Source organism: Rattus norvegicus, chromosome 10, assembly GCF_021556685.1.
Source record: "Rattus norvegicus strain SHRSP/BbbUtx chromosome 10, alternate assembly SHRSP_T2T, whole genome shotgun sequence".
In the NCBI taxonomy this organism is placed as follows: Eukaryota; Metazoa; Chordata; class Mammalia; order Rodentia; family Muridae; genus Rattus; species Rattus norvegicus.
In genome coordinates, this window is record NC_141543.1 from 63,004,163 (window position 1) to 63,022,107 (window position 17,945).

A 17,945-nucleotide genomic window follows, 5' to 3' on the forward strand; every position below is an offset into this window, starting at 1 on the left:
GGATGCACCGCACTGCCCTCCATCCGTCCCCCTCAGAAACCTGGTCCTGTGTGGCGGCCTCCGCAATGGCTCCCTGTGGGAGTATTTCCCATCCAGTGCTTGGCAGCTTCTACCCTGGTAATTACAGAGGCTCAAGAGCCTGGCTCTGGGTGGCTAAGGCCGGGAAGCCACAGCCTGGGGACCCAGCCCAGGCATACACACTCTCAGACCAACTTCTGCCTGTCCTTTAGGAACAAGCTGACCAACTCTTCTGCCCCCTTCTCAGAGCCTCGGCTGCTGATTTAAAAAGTGGCCTAGCATCCTGACAAAACTTCACCGGGTATGTTCTAGACTCACATGTGGTGAGCCTGCCTCTGCGACACCACTCTGCAAAGCTAAAGCCATTAAGATCGGGACAATCTAGGGTGACTTTGGCTGGAGCCATGTTGGTGGAGAGCCCTAGCCTGGATGGAGTCTTGGACCCTACGAAAACCCTTCCCTGCTTCAGAGACCTGCCACAGACCTCCAACAGCCTTGGAGATGCCCCTCCTCATCAAACTCCTGCCAGGGTGGGTGGGACCAGCCACTGGCCTGTGGTTCTACTCTATCATTTAGGGCTGCCTTTCCTGGAATCAGACTCAGCCTTAGCAATTTGGGGGCACTGCAAGCCACTCCTTTCTAGCTTAGCCACACAGCACTGGCCTGGACCAGCAAGTCCCCAGATCACCAGGGGCCAGGGACAAGGTGGCCACAGCCTTATCTCGACCCTCAGAGGTGTGGCAGTATGACCATCAAGGTGATAGGAGGCCAAGGCATGGGGTAGAGAGCATAGGGAAGAGATAAGAGGTCTGAGTTGGGTTGATTCAAGCCTTCTGTGTCCTACACTAGTAACCACAGAGCCTGGAGGACTCTTGCCTCCATATCTCAGAGGTATATGGGACAATAGCCAGGGGTGACCAAGCAAGAGCTTAGCTGAGCTCTGGGGCTTTACCCGGACTCACATTGTCAATCCAAGTCCCCCTCAACAGTACCAGTTGTCCTTATACCCTTGACAGACGCTACCCCTCTACCTAGGTCCAGTCCCCCTCATAGTCTACTCAGTCAATTCAACAGTGACACAGAGACAGACCACAGCTAGGTGCAGTCAGACTGGAGGAAGTTCTGCAGCTGAGCTGAGGGCAGAAGGAGAGTTAGAGACCAACACTGTGTTCCCTGTCCCCAGTTCTGGGAGTGCACTATCTTTGCCTCCTCACCCCCTCCTAGCAGCAGGAGAGGACCAGACTTCAAGTAGACCAGATCTCTGCTTCACAGGGTCTCACTGCAGGGCCAGGCCCAGCCTTATCCACAGGTGAGACAGGGAAAGCCACCACAGTACATTCTGGAATGTCCTCCTGAATGCCCAGAAGTGGCTCCACCTGATATGAGGAGGCCCCCCCATTGTCCAGGCTGAAAACTGGGCAGACAAGAACAGCCTCACCCCACTTCTTCTCATTTCCTTCCAGGAAATGCCAGTTCACAGGCTCATTGTGCACCCTGGCCAGGATAAAAGGGCAGAATCCACCAACGAGCTACAGGCATTGAGGCTCAGCCTCTGCACAGGGGCCTGATCCTCCACTTGTCCAGCTAACCAGTGCCCTGCCCATCCCGGAGAAGGTGTTCTGAGGTTGGCAGGGCTGGATCATCTAACTGCTACCCAAGCCTGGGGCAGTCTCCCATGCACACGGAGATCAAAGATATGTCAGCCTCTCGTGGCTGGGAGGAGATAGTGACCCAATGGAGGGGACATGTGCTGTGATGGAAACAAAAACAGGCGATTTAAAACTGGGAGATATGACTCATCAGGTCAAGGTGCTGACACCCAGCCCAATGACCAGAGTTCAATCTGTGGCGTCCACATTGTGGAAGGAAAGAAACAACCCCTGTAAGTTGTCCTCTGACTTCCACAAGCATGCTCTGGTACATGTGCACGCATGATAAATAAATGTAAAAATTTTTAATTAAATTAAATAACTAAAACCTGGAGCTGGGCTGTAGCTCAGTTGGTAGAGTGCTGGCCTGGCACTGCATAAACTAGGGACGGCAGAAGACATCTCTAATCTCAGCATTTGGGAGGTAAAGGCAAGAGGACCAGGAGTTCAAAGTCATCCTCAGCTGTATGGCAGGTTTAAGGCCAGCCTACACTGCACGAGATTCTGTTTCAAAGAGGAAGAAAGGTTGCTGGAGAGATTGCTCAGTGGTTGAGAGTACTTGTTGCCCTTGCACTGCTCAGGACCCAGGTTCAGTTCCCGGCACCCACATGGTGACCCACAAGCATCTCTAACTCCAGTTCTGGGTATCTGATTCCTTCTTCTCACCCCACCCACGGGCACGCAAGCAAGCATGGTAAAGCACACAAAGAATAACTACATTTAATTTTTTAAAACAGTAAAGCAAGTGTTAGCCACCTGGCTCAGGTCAGAGAAGAAGAAACTTTCTGGAACAAGGGCAGACACTGACAAGATCCACAGGGAGACAGAAGTCAGTGATTGCAGCTCCTAGGGACCATGTTTGATGGTACTGGGAGACGGAGGTCTAGGGAGAGCCAGGGACAGCAGAAATTTTTTTCTGAGACCAAGTGCCCACAACACCCTTGAAGTGACACAGCAAAAATTTTTTTAAAAAAATTACTGAATTTAGACTTGGGAATAGGAGACTCCTTGAATTGAATAGCAAAAAGGGTTTAGTCTGGCAAAGCCCAATATGTAGCAGGACATTTAGCACAGGAGTCACTCCGAGCCTGGGGATGAGACCAGTATTCTGTTTGCCTCCTTTGTTCTCATCTTAGTCTGTCCTCAAGATTTCAGGCCTCCATGCCCGAGCAGAAACAAAAGCCACTTCCTATAGTAAAAGGATCTGGGGAAGGGATGAGGTGTCCCCTCTCCAAACAGTCCACAGTCCACAGTACTATATCAGACTAGGCTCCATATCAGACTAGGTTGTGACTCACAGCCCTTTGTAGCCTTCCTGTCCCAACCACAAAATGGGATACTGAGGCCCAGCCAGGCGATAAGGGGCCCTGGGTGCTTCCTGTGAGAGGTACTAACCTCTGAGAGGTCAACAGTAGAGGTGCTGGTGGGGACAACAGGAAGAACCCTGAAGAGGAAGCAGGGGCGTGGGTCTGGCCAGTCGGGCCTTGAGTCACCTAGCATTCCAGGACTCTGAAACTTACCTGGGCACAGCTGGTCTGGATACCACACCCAGAACCCTAGTAGGGATTTCCCCACAGCACAGACGTGCAGCAGCCAGGATAGGGCTACCCAAGGTGGTAAGAACCATGTTTATCCTTATGGTGACCATCTCTATTCAGAGTGGCAGCCATGGAGTCACCAGACCCTGAAGTCTGACTTGATACCCTGGGCCTCGGTTTCCCCATGTCTGCCTAAACAGACTCAACCAGGCAGGAAAACAAAGAGCTAGGAGAAGAGTAGGTCCCAGCCTGGCACCACAGCTCAGAACCCAGCCCTGAGGCTCCAGGGAAGCCCCACGCCTGTCAGACCTGTGTTCCTGGCAGGGTCCCTGTGCTCATCATTCCTTCTGGGCTTGTGTTAGTGAGTGGTTGCCATGGATACTGGTCTCAGCTTCTTTGGCAGAAAAGGACTCCCCAGGGCAAAGCCCTGTCTCTCCTCACCAGCCCCCATAACAACTCCCAATTCCAGGTGCCACGGGCTGGATCAAAGGGACAGGAAATAGGTCTTGGGAAGGGTACAGGTGCTCTGAAGAAATCGGGGAAGGATGTTGGTTATCAAATAGTCACTCATCTACCACAGCTAGAGTCCAGACCAGCTCTCTTTGGCTGGGTCTGCTTCCAGGAGCCAAGTATGACCACCCTTGGAAGATGAGAGTCCATGGGGAGAAGCCACTCTAGGTCCAGGAAGTAGAGTTAGAAGGGGATCTTTCTGCCTGACCTGGAAGCCACCGGTGCCTTTGTCCTTTTCTACATCTCTACAAGAAGCAATTTGACCAGGTTGCTGGGCTAACTCAGTGTTATCCAGGTGAACCATTTAGGAGCACAGAATGGGGGCCCAGTCCTCCTTCCCAAGTCGAAGGCTGGCTGCCCTATGGGGGTTTCCAGGGTAGGAGAGCCCATAATTACCTGGATCACCCCGTGGCACTGGGAACGCTAGCACAGAGGCAGAAGCCTCCGGAGTTCCTAGGACAGAGACCAGCCCTGGTACAGAAGGGAGGGTTCTCACGAAGGTATTCTGAAGGACAGCCTGAAAAGGACTGTCATACACAGAGAGAATGAGGAAGGACATGCTGGTTAGGGGCACAGCTTGGGCCTCTGCATGAAACAGCAGACAGCTGACATTTTGTGAAGGCCTCCCAGGTATCTGGCCTCGCCCAGGTGCTGCGGGTACATTCTCATTCATTCCATACCACACGAGGTGGAGGGAGAACTTGGCCCACAGAAGGCTCAGGTGATGGCTGCAAGGCCACACAACTGGCAAACTGGTAAACCGATGCGGCTGGTTACAAACTGCGGTGGCAAAGACTCTGACCCTGCACTGTATCCTCCTGTGACCCAGCCACTGTGAATCTGACCCAGGCTATGATAGCAAATCCAAATCAAGAAATGATTTGGAAGACAGTACGAAAAGAGATGTAAAATATCCCAGAGTAACAACAGATTTGCTGGGCGTGTCCTGTTAAAATAAAATTTATCATATAGGGCAGGGGAGATAGCTTGGTCTATTAAAGTGCTGGAGTTTTGACCTTAGAACCTATGGGGTGGGGGAAGGTCCAGCCTCACACCACTGAGATGATTGGAGAATAAGGGGTTTTGCTATCAAGACTAAGGACTTGAGTCCAATTCCCAGAGCTCACCGTGGAAGGAGAAAACCAATTCCTGTTAGCTGTCCTCTGACCTCTATGCCCACCCACATGCAAACTAAAGTAAATAGTTTTTAAAACGCCAGGCTCAACAGCATGCTATTGTGCTCAAGTGGGCTTGTAATCAGCACTGGGGAGAAGAGGCAGGTGTCTCCAGAGCACTCACTAGCCAGCCAGCCAGCAAGCACCAGGCCAATGAGAGTCCGGGTCTCTCATTGGCCTGGTGAATCACATCTGAGGCTGATTTCCAGCCTCCATACCCACGCACACACACACATATGCACCCGAAAGAACATGGACTCACACGTGCACACATACACGTAAAACATATTAATTGTGCCTGCTCTCTTTCTGTCTGAAAACCAGGCATTTGGCATTCATAGGTAGCTTGCATTGTGCTCCTCTGGACAGAACTGGCCATGCTATGAGAAAACAGAACTGTACAGGAGGGATAATAAAGAAAAGCAGAAACTCCCCATGCTTTGATGAGGTTGCTGGGGCCAGCCTGTGAGGTTCTTAGAGGTCAGGTGGGCACAAACATCAAAAGTGCCCACACAGCAGTGCCTCTATGCCTGCCTCTGTCCCAGTAGGGACAGCAGACAACAGGTGGACTCAGGTCCTGGCACAAGCCCCTGAAAGCCATGGTAGTCACCATAGAGATGGTAAATATTCCTAAAAACTGAACTCAGGGGCAGGGGAGGGAAGGCCATCATAAAGAGAGGGAGGCAGGCTTATCCGGAGAGGAAATGATGCACGTTGTGTTGGGGATAGGGTGGGGGTAGTGCACAAGCTCACACCCTGGACAACACAGTGAGAGATACACAGCCCAGGCAGCACATGTCCAGAGCCTTCCAGGCCTCCCTCCCCCACTGCACTGCCCCCACCCCCCAATCAGTTCACCAGAAACCTGCCAGCTCATTCCTGGACTCTGACCCAAGTATTGGTGAAGGTAGATAAGACCCCATTCCCTGATCCCAAGCCCCCTTTCTGCCCCTGGCCATAAGTTCCTCTAGAAACCTCAGAAGTAGTGGTCTGGGGCCATAATAAAACAAGCATGACAATACTAAAAGCACGCAGTATTTCCTACTCAAGAGAGAAGAGACCCAGGTCAGGCTGAAAAGGGGGTGGGAGGGGCTCAACACCTGCTTTGCTGATCACCCTGCCGGGCAATCTTGGCCCCATTGGCCTGAGTCCCCCAGCTGGAAAGAGCCTGGTTTGCAAAGTGAAAGCCCTCAATGTTCTCTGGTTTATCCTTACAGAGTGGCACTAATATCCTGAACCCTGGACAGCACATCACATGCATTGTATGTTGGCACACTTGAGGGTACACCATGCTGTTGCTCACCAGAGCAAGGGAAGAGTCTCTTGGGACAGCCTGACCCAAAAATCGATGCCACTGGCACCTACTTCAAGTTCACCCCCAGGAAGGGACAGAGAGCAAGCAGGTGGGTGGGTGTACATGCAAGATGGGGGAAGGGCAGTTTCTGCTCTCCCATTAGAGTTCTTCCCTTCCACTTGGCATAAAACTATTAAAGACAGAAAAAGACTGAGACCCAAAAAAAGAGCACCCAAGTACCCAGGTGGCATGTGGTTATGTGGTTTATGTCAGGGCTCTCTTTTCCCAATCATCCCTGAGTTTTCTTTAGTGTCGCACAAAAAATTCCAAATCATCCATCTCTCTTCCCCTTTCTTCTCCCCTCTTTTTCCTTAGGTTGTAGGCTAGAATGTTGGGTCCCCAGAACTGCTCTCCTCCACAGGGAGCCCCGGGGACCAACCTAGCCAGATTCTTTTCTTTCTCAAGGCTGCATTATTCTCAAGCAGGGCCCGCTCCAGGACAAGTCTCTATGTCTTGACCCCTGTGAAGATAGGGAGAGACGCCAGCAGAATAGAATTCCAGAGCCACATCCACCCTAAGAGGCCCAGGGATCAATCAATTCACAAACGGAAACAGACCTAAACACAAGCTGAAACTGGCCCAAGGTCACACACACATCAAGCACATTCAGGATAGAAACCCAGTTGTATCCATTTCGGTCTCAACCCTGGGGTTGATTCGCAGAGATGCGCAAGGAGCCTGAGCCTGCCTCTCTTTAGACCCCCTTCCCCGCCCCCAGGCCTATGCCCTGCTCCCGGCTCCAAGTGCCATGGAGCAGAAGGAGGCGTCCCCAGGCCTCAAGCCAGGGCCAGCTGCAAACCGCATCCTGGGTCCCCAGGCGGCGCGGACCCGCCCCGCCCCTCCCTTGGCTCCCCGCAGGCCCGAGCCTTTGTCAGCCACGCGCTTACAAGCTCACACACACACACACACACACACACACACACACACACACACACACCCGCGCCGCCACGCGCGCACACTATCGAGCTGCCTGGCGCACACCCGCAAGGGGCGCACACAGTGGCCGCACGCATGCAGGGGGAGGGGGGGTGATTGAGACTGAGGAAAGAAGGAACAGACGGGCTGTGCACGCACAGACGGCCTGGGCTAGGGGAAAAGGAGGAGAGGCCCGGGAGCCTGCTGCTGTGGAGGGAGGGGGCTCACAGGGGAGAAAGCAAGAGGGACGCAGAGGAGACTCCGAGAGGACAACGGGTGAGCCGTCAAGGGCTGGCGAGAACTCACTGGCTGCTCCAGGGGTGGAAACTCCACCAACCCCTGACCGGGAGCGTGAGGTGCTTTGGATTGGAATCATGGATCATGGAGAGCATCGCTTGAACAGAGGGTCCTTAGGGACTCTCCAGAGGGCTTGGATCTAGGGGGCTGGCAACCAAAAGCTCCCTAGGGCATCTGGGATGGAAGGGCCCTCGTGTTCGGGCTGGATGGGGTATTTGCTCACCTGCCACAGTGTACCTGTCCAGGTAGTTGAGCACGTTGCCCAAGCTCAGGATGGCAGCGGCTGCCCCCCGCCCTCGGCCCAAGCTGGCGGGTTTGGGCTGCGGCGCGCCGGGGCCCTTGGCAGCGGCTGCGCAGCCCGGGGTACTGGGGATGCTGGGGAGTCCGGACGGGACCCTCCTCACGCTGCCGGACAACGTCTGCACCTCTTCGTCCGCGGACACGACTCCAGCGCCCCCAACACCCCGCGCCCCGCAGCAAGCGCTACCTCCAGCCCCTGGCTGCGCCCCCCGGCGCCGGCGCCGCCGTTCGGCGTCCGCCTCCTCCTCCTCCGCGCCGCCCGCCGCCGCCGAGGCGCATTCCAGGCACATCATGCCCGCCAGGACCGGGGCGGCGGGGGGCGCGGGGGGCGCGGGGGACGCGAGGCCCAGCCCGGGCCCGCTCAGTGCGTGCGCGCGCCGCGGAGCCGCCGCTGCACCATCCCGGCCCGGCCCGTCGGCTTCTGCGCTCGGGCTCCAGCCCTGGCTGCGCTGCTGCTACTGTTCAATCAGTGAGACGGGCGGCCCCGGCGGCTCTGACAGCTGCGGCCGGCCCCGCCCACCAGGCTCGTGCCCAATCACCTCCAGGCTCAAGCCACAGCCCCGCCCCGCACGTGCTGCCCCGGGGGGTGCGGGGGAGCCTGGCCGCAGAGCCCCACCCGCCTGACGGGGGCGCAAGTCACGCAGGAGCGATGAGGCCACCGAACCCTCGAGGATCAGGAAGCGATTGCGGAGATCTACAGCACTGACTAGGATTTAGGTGAAGGAAGAAAGATGCCCCAGACCCTACTCAACTTCCACCCTGCCCCAGCAGTGGGAGAGGACCCCTGACTGAGGCCAAGGGAGGTCCATGGCTTAAGCTACGCATTTGAAAAATATCTCAGATGGTCAAAACAGGGGAACCTGTTGGAGAGCTGGAGGCTCCAACAGTTACCTTCAGTCCGTTTAGGCTGCGCTGCCTAAGAAACGTGATTGGTGGACCCAGGACACAGACCTCATGAAGGTACATTGCTCTCCTCTCCAGAGAAGCACCACGAACTACCCTGGCCTCACTCCTCCTATGTGTGCACCTTGACCATATCTCTACCCCCAACGAGTGCAGCTTGTGAGAACCAGGACTCCGATTAGAGCCCAAGAAAATCAAAGCCAGGCAGGGTGTCCTACACCTGTAACCCTAGCATTTGGGAGGCTGAGTCAGGAGCGATCCTATCTCAGACAAACCAGGGGGAGGAGAGAGAATGGAGCAGGAGAAGCCTATCTGAGGATACCATCTCCCCAAAACGCTTAGTGAAAGTTGGAAAGCTGGATCTTAGCCCTTATCAGCTCTTGTGTGTGACAAAACCTCTATCTTTCTGGGTCTCTGTTTCTTTTTCTTTTTCTAGGATTTATTTATTTTATGTCTATGAGTACACTGTCAGCTGTCTTCAGACACACCAGAAGAGGGCATGAGACCCCATTATAGATGGTTGTGAGCCACCATGTGCTTGTTGGGATTTGAACTCAGGACCTCTGAAAGAACAGTCCCTGGGTCTCTGTTTCTATTGGGGAAAGATGGGAAGGTGAGAGGTGTACCTCTCTAGGTAGTTGAGCATATTGGGTGATGGTGGGTTGTGAGCTCTGGAGAACAGCTAGATAGCTTCTGTGTAAAGAACCATCTTCCCATTCTGACCCAGACGTGGCCTGGGTCTGAGAAGCTCCCTTGCAACTCTCTCTCTCTCTCGTTCATTTCTTTGGGGCTTTGATTAATAATAAAACCATGCTGGTCATGGAAGTAAACTCTTATAAGTCCATCATTTGGAAGGCAGAGGCAGATGGATCACTGAGGTTTAAACTCAGAGTCTAAATCTTTAAATAAATAAATATTTAAAAGAAAGAAGTTAAAACCCAGTATAGCATGTTCTCCCTAGTGTGTGCCAAGCCCTTGGTTCAAATGAGAGAGTCGGGGGAGATTTAATTTAGCCCCTCGGATATCCAGTGGTTTCGGCCTGTTTCACAGAGAGATTCTGGGTCACCAAAGTGACCCATCATAAACAGACAACTAGTCAATGGTCTGGCTGGTACTGAGCCAGGGCTCTGAAATCATCTTGCTGTTGCTGGCTGCTCCAGGGCCCACGTCCACAACAGGAACATCTTGTGAAGGTGTCAACCACGGTGAGTCACGGCATAGCCAATGGATGACAAAGCATGAGGCACGCGATTGATCGCAAGCACTCGAGTGATCGCAAGCACGAGCGCACACACACACACACACACACACACACACACACACACACACACTCCACTGTCTGAGTGAGCAAAGTTAATCCCCAAGCTGGTGTTTCTTGGCGCCTTCAAGGTGTCTTTTAAATTCTGTGAACTGACTAAAAATATGCTTCAGCGTGTTGAGTATGAATGACTGTGACGGAAGGTTAGGAAAACAGATTTCATTCGGAAAGTTGCCTGCTGCCTCTTTCCAGCTGACTGGATTCTGGCCTGCAAAGTCAGTCAGGGGGGGGATTTCAATGGGTGGCCAGGGATAACAGGTGATTAGCAGACAAGTATAGACCCAGAAACTCCATGGGGCCAGACCTTTGTGGTTGTGCCAGCTAGGGGACCGTGTCTGCTGTGGATGCTGCCCAGCTGTGTATCTGTGAGGGAGGCTCAACGATGGCTTTGCACTTTATCCAGGCTGCATCTCCACTTCCCACCCCTGAATCCTCACCCTTTCACAGCCTGGCCCAGCAAGGCAAGTTTTGGTCTTTGACCCATTGCCCTTCAGCTCTACCCCTGGTTGAATTCTAGAGTGGGGAAAGAGGGCAGACTTTTGAGTCCTTCATTCATGGAGCGGGAAGAGAACCTGGGTTTGTCACCAAGCAAGCCATCCATGCCTCCTATGAGACTTCTAACTTAAAGGCAGTTCCTGGAGTCGATCCTGTGAAAGATAAAGGGTTTCCTATCCATGGGCAGGGCTGTGTAGTTGTGTTCAGATGAGAGCTTTGTGAGAACTCCTGGAAGCATCCTAGGATGTTTGTTTGTTTTGGAGGAGGGGGTTGAGGTAGAGTCCTGGCTGTCCTGGAACTCACTGTGTAAACAAGGCTGACCTCAAAACTCATAGAGGTCTGCCTGTTTCAGCCTCCCAAGTGCTGGGATTAAAGGTGTGAACCCCCATGTTGGTCAGACCTGTGTGTTACTATTTCTATCTCTTCGGTTAGGGTATTGAGAGACTCCGGAGAAAGAAGCAATCATCCCAGGGTACGGTTACCTCCCAAGCCAGTACTTTCCTGGTTACCCATCACTCTGCCCACATCTTCTACAGAACCCTTTTCTTCTGGGCATGATGAGAATCTGAAGTCAGCAATGGCTTCAGGACCTTCTGATGTTCATTCATCAGTTCCAGACTGTAACTGCCGCACAAGACCTAACAGATACCAGTAATCCCAGAACCCGAGAACTGAGGCTAGAGGATTGCAAGTTCCAGGCCAGTGTGATCTACATAGTGTGACCTTCTTTCAACAACAAATTCCAAAACAGAACATTAGGGGCCATTTCTCCAAGGATAACTATATTTGGGAATGATGGGGTAAGCAGAGGCGTTTCCTTATTGAGGGACTTCTCAATGCCATGACTGTGCTGGCTAAATTTATGTCAACACAAGCTGCAGACATTTTGGAAGAAGGAACCTCAACTAAGAAACTGCTCCCACTAAATTGGTATGTGGGCAAGCCCGTGGTGCATTTTCTTGATTAATGATTGATGTGGAAGGGCCCAGGGTAGGTGGTCTTGGGTGCAATAAGAAAGCAGACTGATCAAACCATAAAGGACAAGACAGTAAGCAATGTTCCTCCGTGGCCCCTGCTTCGGCTCCTGACTTCAAGTTCCTGCCTTGAGTTCCTGCCCTGACTTCCTTCAATGATGGACTGGGGTGTGCGAGTAAAATTAAATCCTTTCTTCCCCAAGTTGTCTTTGGCCGTGATGTTTTGTCACAGTAACAGAAACTAGCCAGGGGGACTGGAGAGATGGCTCAGTGGTTAAAAGCACTGACTGCTCTTCCAGAGGTCCTGAGTTCAGTTCCCAGCAACCACGTGGTGGCTCACAACCATCTGTAATGAGATCTGATGCCCTCTTCTGGTGCATCTGAAGTCAACTACAGTGTACTCATACATAATAAATAAATAAATCTTTTAAAAAGAAAGAAAGAAACTAGCCAGGACAATGACTATGGACGTTGCGAGTCTCCCAGAGGCAGGGAGAAGCTACCGTATGTTCACACAACAGTTTGTCAGACTATGGCTCTACTGACCATTCTGGGAAGACATACAGCGAGCTCCACCAAGGCTGGTGATCTGGAGATCTCCCTGCTGGCGTCCCCATATGGTAGCATCTCCCTGACTCAGGGCTGTGGTAGCTCCTCTTATCACTTGCACACCCTTTGGGCATCCTTCACTTACACATGGGGTCTCAGTGACCACACATCTGTTTGTGATACCCTGGCCACCACCTCTAGACAGTGCTCATTACCAAGTCCTAGTTTCACATACAACCCCACATACCCTCCTAGCAATCCCCATCCTTCCCTCTGGTTGCTTCTCACCTACATGACACCAAGGAGAGACCCTGTGGGCCACCTCTGACTGTCTTACTTGCATCCTTTATTTAGATATAGCCCGTTGAGTGTCGCTTTCAGTGTTCCCCACTGCCCACTGATACCTCTCAGACCCCTCAGATGTCTCACTTGGACTTCCATATCCACCTCCAGGATTTTCCCCCACAGTGATTGTTAGTAACTTTTCAAACCATACCCATGGTCCCATCACTGCCTGACACAAAAACTCTTCATAGATCTGTTCATGGCTTCACAATTCTTCCTAACCCATGGGTTTCCAGCCTTAGAGCCTCCTAAATATCTCCAGCACATTATCTCATGGTAAAGGATCTGAGACGCCATTCCATGGACATATATATCCTTGGATTGACAGTCGAATACTTTCTGGAGCCTGGGAAAATGCAAAAATTGGCTCATTTATTTGTAGTCCAGGTCCACCCTTCACCAGAAAAGCTGTTGGCCACTAACTCAATGGTGGTTCAGGACCACGGAGAGCGTCACACAAACAACCCACTCCCCTTTAGTTGGGCTCTCCCTTACAAGGCCTTCCAGGCTAGCAGCTCCTGTAGCTGGTCCTTCACAAATCCAGTATGGGCTTGACTTCCTCATAGAAGCCTTCCCTGACCTACCTGGATGACCAGTCATTTCCTCCTTGGGGCCGTGTTGTAATATTCCTCCATCAGGCGAAACTCATTATTGTGATTATGTGCGTATGATTCCACCACCACTCCACCCCCAAAAGACATGAGCCTCAAGGTCCCATCCTCTGTCTGATTCATCTTCACCATCCAGTGCAGAGGAGGTGCTCAGAGAATGTTTGTTGATTGAATGAGCAAATGACATTTAGCAGGTGCAGGAAATATGTGTTGATTTGTATTGTGTATCTGTCGCTCCGGGTGATTCAGAAACCAGCCAGATTTCAATCCTGGTATCTCTAGAAAAGGCATTTTCTCCCTAATGACTCCTCCCCCCATACTTGAAGCAGCTTTTCTGCGGGTCACCACCCCAGCTGAGAGAAGGTACCTGCACTCTGCTCCTGCTCTTGCCACACTGACAATTCACTGGAGTCTCTTTATCCCCCAGCCTGGGGCCTGCCACATGAATTTTGCTCTGAACACTTCATCTTGCTCTCTCTCCTGCTCAGAACAGATGGCTCTGAATCCCCACTCATACAGAAGTTCCTGTTCCATTATTCTAATTTTTTTCTCTGTATAGCCCTGGCTGTCCTCAATCTATAGAGCAAGCTGACCTTGAAACATAGAGATCCACCTGCCTCTGTCTCTCGAGTGCTGGGATTAAAGGCTTGCATCACTATGAATCATTCACTTGAGCGTTTTTAACACTTCCTAAATTACAGATGCCCCGGGTTACCTTTGATCATGGCCTGAGACCTTCAGAAACAGAGAGTCTCTGGGAGGAAATTGAGTGGAGAGTCAAGTGGCCCACCCCAAATCATTACAGTAGATGCAGTCATTGAGGAAAGTGTGTGTGTGTGTGTGTGTGTGTGTGTGTGTGTGTGTGTGTTAATGTTCATTGTTTTTGCATTGGCAATCAAACTTGGGGCCTGCTAGGAAAGCACTCCGTCACCAAGCCACACCCCTGGCAGAATTAATTCATTCCTCTTCCTAGCAGCTCTCATGGCTTCCTAGTCTTAATGGAGCTATGAATCAAGGCACAGGCAGAGGATCCAACCTAACCCAAGTGGACTCTTATGTCTGGGGCATTAAATCTTGACTAAGTGGGAAAAGAATGTTGGAGCTCTGAAAAAATGAAAAGATGAGGCAGAAACTCTGACTGTCCAACCTTCCCATCAATTCAATTAGCTCTTCCTACACTGTGAACAAGTCCTTTGCCTCCTTAAGGTAGTCAGTCCATCTGTGTTGCATGTAACTCCATGACCAAAACTGGTAAGGCCATCTGGAGAAGCCAGTGTAAACCCATCCTCTTGCCATTGGGGTAAATTGCAGCTTCAATAAGCATCAATGCTTCTTCTAGGACTCTCTGATAGAACCCTTGTAAGCTCAGCTACCTTACAAGCCCACCCCGATACAGCAGGAAGTCACCCAGTTCAGGGAGTGGGACAGACAGGTCAATGGCTAGCGATAGGAGAGCAAGCCTGGGAAGAAGTCCAGGAACTTAGACGCATGCTCAACCATCCAAGCTGTGAAGAAAAAGGAAGGAAAGCTTTCATCTCCAGGCTCCAAGCACCTCTACCATGGTCATATACCAACCTAGAGAGCAAATTGGTCTCATGGGCACCGACACAGGCAAGCACGTCTTCCTGCCAAGATGTCTCCTGGAAGCTGAGTCATTAACAGGGGAGTGAGTAGGGTTGGGCTTGGAGACTGTGCTTGCTGAATAGCATTTCACTCCTGTTTACATTCCCTACAAACAAGCCCAGAGTGTCAATAACCAGGATTACCCAACAAGCGCCCTTCGGCGAGAAAGATATATTCTGTTTACTACACTCCTCTACTCTTTGAAGTGAGGCACTGAGGGCCTCTCACAGGCTTGCACCCGTGACCTCATCTTCTGAGACTGGTCCCCAGTAGGCAGAAAGTAGGATCTGAGGGAAGCTGGGGGCCTGGTTTGGCTGTAGATAAGGTGTGCCCTTGTCTTCCCAGGGTCCCTCAGTCCCAGAACTCTGGTATTCCCCAGACTCATTTAGAAAACAATATCCTGTCCTAGGAACTCAAACTTTAGAATGCACTAGAAGGAATAACCCCAGACTAGGGATGAAAGCTACAACACTATGGCAGGCAACTGAGGCCAGCTGTTCCCAGCCAGTCCTGCCACCTCTTCCTACTATTGGCATGCACACCTCATAACCTTCATGAGTTACTATGTGCCTCTTGCCCCATCCCTTCGATCCTAGTTCTGCCCACCCCCACCCCCTGCCTACAGATTTCTTCTTCTACATCTCTTGTCCTTACCAATCCCAAAGCTGCCTCTAGAATGTTTCTGAGCCGTGTGACCCCTTTTTCTCTGTCCTGCTTTAGGCTGTGAGGTCCAAGGACAAACTAGAGTCTGATTTACTGCTCCACACCTTGATGGGACATACTGATATCAATCAGTGTTTGCAGACTTAGCACAAATGATGTTTCTGACCTTCCTCCCCAGCCAGTGGACTCTGCCCATTGTCTAGAAGCTGAGAATACTAGATTCTGACCCTGGCGCTAGCTTGTGTGAATCATGTGGGTTCTGGGCTAGAAATCTGCATTTGATGCCTCTCAAATAGAGCTGTGGAATCTGCAGCTAAGATCAAGGGAGGAGGAAGCCCTGATCCTCAGCATACTGAGAACATAATGGCTGCCTCCTTCTCAGAGAATCACACTCTCCACATCAGTCTGTTTCTTTGGAGTTTCTAGGAGGTTGTTTCATGAGCTCCAGGTTCCAACTTGTGAATTGGGGGTTCTTGTCCTAGAGATGCCTGCCCTGAGGAGAGCTGAGCCTTGGGGCAGGTGTAGGCTAAGCTAACTCCAGGAGTCTGCCACAGCTAACTAGAGACAAGGAGAAGCCTTAAGAGGCAGGAGAAGAAGGTAAGGGCCAGGAGCTGTGTTGAATGCTGGGCCATTGCTCTGCCCACAGATGCTGGGAGGCAGGCACAGCAGAGGTAGCAATGAATGAATGAGTTATTGCCTGGCTGGGCTCCGGGGGAGGGGACAGAGCTGGGGTCACAGGCAGAAAGAACATGCCTCCCTGCTGCTGCCCGCCTGGAAGCTGTTGATCTCCTGCAGGGTCCTCTGAGCCCAGCTGCTCAGAACCCCTTGGCAAGTGTGGGTCCCATAGAGCTATCCTCTGCCCCTGTGGAGATGCTGAGGTCAAAGCATTGGCTGGAGAGAAGGAGGGCTCCTTCAGGAGTATGCATGAACAGTCATGTGAGCCATTCCGCATGTGGCTAGGAGGCAGCTGCCTCTGTAATGTGCACAGGCTGCACCAGCAGCCATAGGGAATCCACCTTCAAGACCACTTCTCATTCAGATGATGAATTCTCAGAGGGGTATTGTGTGTCCCCTGCGCCTTTGCAAACAGGAGAAGCTAAGTCTGAGTGAGAAGGTAATGGTGGAGACACCCCAGACACCATAGCTGACTATCTCCCTCAGGATCACCATTGTAGAGGCCACAATGAATCCTTGGCTTGGCCTGCCCACCTCTTCTCTCCCCCCTCCTTCCTGCAGAGGTTTCACAAGGCTATAAATAACAAGATGGTCTAAGAAGCCCTGAAATCTAAGGGCTTTGCACTGATCATGCTTTAATAAGGGCCTGGTCTCCCTGGTCGGTGCAGACACAGAGCCCAGACTCCCTAGAGAGTAGTGCCAGCTCAATCCAGCCAGCTCAATCTAACCAGCTCCTGGGCATTGGCAGCTCTCTAGCAGGGATTGAAAAGGTGGTGAGTGTAGCTTAGCTGGGGTCCCTGAGTCACAGCCAAGATGGGCGAGGTCCCCAGAAGGATGTAGCCTGCTCACTGCAAGACAGGGGCCCAGGGCTACTCTGTCGGGGTGCTGGTACCAGATAGCAGCCCTTGTCTCTCAGTGTCCCTCCTGGCTATGTCCTTGCTGTCCAGAGTTTCTGTGGGAGGCAAAAGATGATCAGTCAGTCCAAAGGAGGCAGAAGAGGCTTGGAGACCAGCCCCAGGGACAATCTATTACAGATCCTTGAGGTTCTGTTCGCATAACAAATTCCAAATCAGTCCCCTTCAGTGCCACCCCTGTGGGTTTAGCTCCAATGTCCAGAGCATTCTGAGACATCTTTGCCCCAAGTCTGGCACTCCGAACTCTGTTCTCAATACAGCAGCCCTGAGGATGGTTTCCCAAAAACCTTCAGGACCTGTCCTCTGGAAAGCTCACAGGGGCTCCCATCTCACTCTAAATAAAGCCATCCAAGGATTTCCCTGTGCTCTGTTGTTCTCAACCCCCACCGTCCTCCTCATCCCTGTACAGTCTCACTGGCCACCTTGTCAGGCCCCCACATATCAGGCACGTTCCTGCCACAGGACCTTTGCACAAGCTGTTCTCACCTCCTAGAGCCTCTTCCAATCGGTAGCTGCTTGGCTCACCCCTTCCTCTTTACTCTTTCACTCCCGTGTCACCAGTTCAATGGGGATCACATCATCTATCCTTGTCAACCCTTTTCCCTGTCTTTTGTCTCTATAGCTCTTGTGTCAGACATTTCCCCCTCCTGCTTTCTGTTTTTAGTCCATCTCTAGACATTAAAGCATCAGCTGCATGAGGGTTCTGACTTGCCTAATTCCAACTCTCTCTTGCTCTCTCTCTCTCTCTCTCTCTCTCTCTCTCTCTCTCTCTCTCTCTCTCTCTCTCTCTCTCTCTCAATCTGCTCTCTTGCCTGGCACATGGCAGGGGCATAATAAATGCTCTGGAATGGGCCATCCAGAGGCAGAGGCAGTTACCAGTGCTCCCAGTCCAGAAGTATTCAACCTGGAGCCTGGCGCGGGGAACAAAGGGTCGGAGTACCTTCGCCAGGTTGCCTGGCCCGGGCCTGGTCTCTTTCCAGGTGCAGTGCAGTCAGCAGGAAGCAGCCACCGCCCAGCACGATGGCGAAGGCGCAACACAGGAAGCTGTGCTGAAGGCTGAGGAAGTGTTGCAGGTAGGAGTTGGGGCGCTCAGCCTGCAGGACACTGGAGATCTGCCAT

General features: G+C 52.1%; 2 protein-coding genes across 14 annotated transcripts in view; both read right to left on the reverse strand.

The window, feature by feature from the left end:
- The window catches only part of Spns2 (SPNS lysolipid transporter 2, sphingosine-1-phosphate), a 38,605-nt gene extending 30,381 nt beyond the window's left edge, over positions 1–8,224 (reverse strand). Inside the window, exons 1-2 of one of the 6 annotated variants that reach the window (XM_087569173.1) lie at positions 8,176–8,224; positions 7,680–7,739 (exon numbers count right to left, since the gene is read on the reverse strand). Coding sequence is in view for 2 of the 6 variants with exons in the window: in NM_001389255.1 (NP_001376184.1) it covers positions 7,680–8,049 (370 nt within the window). In the remaining 4 variants the exon portion in view is untranslated. Of the gene's footprint in view, positions 1–6,623; positions 6,708–7,679 lie in introns of those variants that run through there. The other 5 variants (XM_087569174.1, XR_015630110.1, NM_001389255.1 and 2 more) reach the window with 5 other exon arrangements.
- An 8,276-nt stretch (positions 8,225–16,500) lies between these two features.
- The window catches only part of Spns3 (SPNS lysolipid transporter 3, sphingosine-1-phosphate), a 54,791-nt gene continuing 53,346 nt past the window's right edge, over positions 16,501–17,945 (reverse strand). For 3 of the 8 annotated variants that reach the window (XM_087573667.1, XM_087573668.1, XM_087573664.1), the window contains 2 exons: positions 17,703–17,938; positions 16,505–16,864 (listed from right to left, as the gene is read on the reverse strand). In XM_087573667.1, the coding sequence (XP_087429793.1) occupies positions 17,726–17,938 (213 nt within the window). In that variant the 3' untranslated portion in view covers positions 16,505–16,864; positions 17,703–17,725. Of the gene's footprint in view, positions 16,865–17,702; positions 17,939–17,945 lie in introns of all 8 variants that reach the window. The other 5 variants (NM_001443668.1, NM_001443667.1, XM_087573665.1 and 2 more) reach the window with 3 other exon arrangements.